The 4,368-nt window shown below is 42.9% G+C and overlaps 1 protein-coding gene across 2 annotated transcripts in view; it reads right to left on the bottom strand.

Annotated features, from left to right (window-relative positions):
* DOCK1 (dedicator of cytokinesis 1) overlaps positions 1-4,368 on the bottom strand; it is a 263,271-nt gene that overhangs the window by 23,122 nt on the left and 235,781 nt on the right. For both annotated transcript variants that reach the window (XM_015632986.3, XM_015632987.3), the window contains exons 47-48: positions 2,521-2,658; positions 322-467 (exon numbers count right to left, since the gene is read on the bottom strand). In XM_015632986.3, the coding sequence (XP_015488472.1) occupies positions 322-467; positions 2,521-2,658 (284 nt within the window). The remainder of the gene's footprint in view (positions 1-321; positions 468-2,520; positions 2,659-4,368) is intronic.

The raw sequence follows: 4,368 nt of genomic DNA, 5'->3' as shown, positions 1-4,368 counted from the left end.
CAGCTGCTCTGGGAATTCCATCCCAGCTCCTCCCCACCCTCCCAGGGAACAATCCCTGCCCAAAATCCCACCCAGCCCTGCCCTCTGGCACTGGGAGCCATTCCCTGTGTCCTGTCCCTCCATCCCTTGTCCCCAGTCCCTCTCCAGCTCTCCTGGAGCCCCTTCAGGCTCTGTCAGGAGCTCTGAGCTCTCCCTGGAGCTTCTCCAGCTGAGCACCCCCAGCTCTCCCAGCAGTTTCCAGCTCCGAGCTCTGGGAATGCTGACCACCCTCACACCCCAGGACACCCCAGGACCATCCCTGGCTGAGGATTCCCCACTCACCCATCGGAGCCGGGCCGGGAAGGAGTGCTGTCCGAGGAGAGCGAGGACACGGAGGCCACGGACAGCGGCCGGGATGACGAGGGCATGGTGAAGGAACGGACCATGGAGCGGGGCCGGCTGCCCCGCCGCTCATCCAGGCTGGACAGCTGCAGCCAAGAAATGCCACATCTTACTGCTTAAATCCCAAAAATCCAACAGCTCCGTGCCAAAGGGAATGTGGGAAGGGTTTTCCTCCAGCTAGAGTTTGGCATCATTAATAAATTAATAACAACCAACGCCTCCCTCGTGTTACCAACAAAGAAACAGGTTCTAAAGGAAATCCACCTAAAGGACTTGAAAGAAATATTTAGGTTCTCACAGGCAGATGTATCATTTTAAGCATATTCCAAGAATTCCTTTGTTCCAATGGTATTTCCATGCTTTTTTACATCTTGCCTTTAAAAAACAATCTTTTCACATGTAATTTTTTAATCCATCTCTACCATTGTTGTGACTGCCCTGTTAATATATTTCAGTGAAATGGACTCCATAAAATCCCAACAAACCCAAAGTAAAAACCCACAGAGAAACTTTATGGGGAAAATATCAGGAGAGACAATTTACAGAGTAACACCAGGTTAAGAAGGAAATACATGAAAGTTTTGGTTTTGTTTCACACAATTTCAGAGTTCTGAATATTTCTCCAAGCTTTGCTAGTCATTAATAACTGATATATGCATAAAATAATTGAACTCTTGCAGTCAACAAATAAGAATCTCATGCTGTTTAATTACAGGTATATTTTCCACCCTGTCAACTACTGGTAAATTGGCCTTGTACAAGGAAGACAGAAGAGATAAAACTCCATCAGTCCTGAAAATTCTTACTGGTGGGTAGAGTGAAATTAGAGATAACACCACTTCCCAGCCATCTCCTTGATGATGTAAATGGATATTATTGAAGTGACTGACATGCAGGTATCATTACTGTTAATTACTTCTGTTCTCCCTGGGAATAAATTACTGTTTGAACTTTTTCCTGCATATATAAACTCAAACAATGGGATTTGAAGGACCACGAACAGAACATCAGTTAAAGGATACCATGAAGGCTGGAATGTTCCCTGTGAGATCTCAGTGTCCCCATTAAAAAAAAAGATGTCATTTCTATAGACAGAATCCCAGAATTATTTAGAGTGGAAAAGTCTTCTGAGATTGAGTCCCAGCTGTGCCCAGTCCTCACCTTGTCCCCAGCCCAGAGCACTGAGTGCCACATCCAGGAATTCCTTGGATTCCCACAGGGATGGGGACTCCAAACCTCCCTGGGCAGCCCCTCCCAATCCTTGACAGCCTTTTCCATGGGGAAATTCCTGCTGCTGTCCCCCCTGTCCCTCCCCTGGCCCAGCCTGAGGCCGTTCCCTCTCCTCCTGTCCCTGTTCCCTGGGAGCAGATCCCAAATCCCCCCGGCTGTCCCCTCCTGCCAGGGACTTGTGCAGAGCCAGAAATTCCCCCTGAGCCTCCTTTGCTCCAGGCAAAACATGATCTCATAATAGCACCCAATCCATGTCTTTTTGACTGAATTATCAATTTTATCCTGAATTAAAAAGCTGTTTGCTTTGTTTGTTCTGACCTTCACACTCAACGCTCAAAAGCAGAACAAACCTCTACTGGAAACACCATGGAGTTCTTGGCTTTCCCTTAAGGATGAAGCAGCAACTGGAAATAAGTTGCTGGAATGAGAAAAGCATGAATTTCAATCCTTCTAAACTCTTGAGGCAGGAGCTGTGGTTTTCTTGCCTGCCTACAATCAGTGTAGGTACAACCACACGCTACCACAGAGCAGCACAGCCCTCCCTTCCCCAAAGGAATTCCACCTGGGGAAAGGTGACATTCAGCTCTGGAAAAATCCTGCTAAGAGCCCATTTTAAAATTCACTTTTGTAACCCAAATCTTTCAGAATTGAAGGATTATCTTGACTTTCAAGGAACACACTCAGGCAGTTTAGAAATTGCTCCCATGCTCGGAAATGAAAGCACCGAGGCTTCCTCAACACCTCTCTCCTGCTCACTATTCCATCACTTGATGATCACTGGGAACAACCAGGAGTGCTGCACCTACATTTGCTTTTTCCAACCATGGAATCATCACAGGGGAACAGAGAGCTGCTGTGATTTACGGGAATTCTGGATATTTTGAAAGGAGAAAGCGGGAGGGAACTTACGATGGCGCGGGCCCCATACTGCTTTTCCACCTTGTCCTTCAGCTGCCTGAAGCACGCCTCCATCCTCTCGTGGAACGGCCTCAGGGCCTCCGTCACCTTCTCCCCGTGGATCCGGATCCCTTCTGCCAGGAATGGGATCTGGAAAGCAGAATTTGGCTGCTCCACCCTGCCCAGCCCTTCCCGAGCAAAGGGATGGGGCAACGCTCCCACAGCGGGGAAAGAGCTCGTGCAGGAATAATAATAATAATAATAATAATAATAATAATAATAATAATAATAATAATAATAATAATAATAATAATAATAATAATAATAGCAACAGTAATAGTAATTATAACACTAATAATAATGTCAATAAATAGCAGCAATAATAAAATATTCAAAATGGCAAGAATTAATTATTATGATCACAGTGGCCATCATCATTCCTTGTACATGATGCATCCAAACCCCTCTTCTCCAGGATTTACCTTTTTTTCTGTTAAGCAAAGTCCTTTAAATTAAATACAGATCTAATTCTGCCCAGAAATCCCATCCTGGATTTATCCCACAGCACAAACCCTCCTGTGATATTCCATTCTCAAGCCCCCACAGATTCTGTATGTTAAAACACCAAACTGATGAGTCTCACACCAGGTTATTAATATCAAATCCTTTCCCAGTTCCACGAGGATAAAATCCTGAAGAAGAAAATAGTTTATGTTTTCTTTAATAAATGCTCTTTCTAAAGCTGCAAATGAGCTCCATCCTTGGACAGATATATATTGCAGAGCAATATTTATTAATAAAACATACAGCTTTAGATGCTATATAGTTCTCCTTAGAAAAAATATTTTATTTTCTCTGGGAAGAAAACAGAAGAGGGTAAAAATTAAATTAATTCTCTTTTGTAACTGAAAATAATCATTTATCTTCAAGGCTTCTGTCAGAAAATATCCATGCCAGCACAGGATTATATAATTAGTTCCTTGTGTGGAGGTGTAGCTGACCTTTGGAAATGTTTTAAGAGAGACATTTTCATTCCCACAGCTACCCAGACACACCATTAGAGTTTTCTACCTCCAGCTCAGGAAAAATATTTCCTCTTCCAGGTCCATTTCAGCCCACACAGTGCTCTGATTCTAACTCAGATATTCTCTGCAGCAATCAAGCTAAGAGGCTTCTCCTTAATAATTCATAATTAAATCATAATACTGATTAAAAACAGATTTTTCTAATAAGATTGAGCAGCAATCAGAAGGAGCAGCTTTATTAGTAAGGAGAATAATAAATACACAGATGAATTACAAATTAACAAACTTGAGAAATCTTATCAAGATGATTCCCTGAGATTTGGCATTATTTAAATGGACAGAGCTGCTTCCCCTGAAAGACTACAAAGTGAAGAATAATGACTTTATTTTTTAATCTAGTGGCTTTTATTTATAACCATATGGATTTACACTTGATGAAAATTAAACATGAAACCAGAAAGTTTCCTTGCTCTGAATAAGTAAATTAACATCTAAATTTTCATAATTATCAGGCCACAGTGACCCTCCTGTTCTGGAGTGGTCACTTGGCTCCTTTATTTCGAAGAACTGTTGACATTGGAAATGGATTCTTATTAAAAACCTGGAATTACCAAGGTGAAGCACATGAGATTATTTTATGGGCAGAAAATGCACTGAGGAACCTGCCCTAGGGATCAGCCACCTCCAGAGGCTGGAAAATCAAACACGGGAAGTAAATGACATTTGTAGGAAAAAAATAATGTGGGGAGAGGGAGAGGAGAAAGAAGGGGAAGAGAAAAAGAGAGGGGAAGGGGAAAGATGGAGATGGAGGAGGAGGAGAAGAGGAAGAGGACGA

Source organism: Parus major, chromosome 6 (genome assembly GCF_001522545.3).
Source record: "Parus major isolate Abel chromosome 6, Parus_major1.1, whole genome shotgun sequence".
Classification (NCBI taxonomy): Eukaryota; Metazoa; Chordata; class Aves; order Passeriformes; family Paridae; genus Parus; species Parus major.
This window is presented reverse-complemented; position numbering and strand designations above follow the sequence as displayed.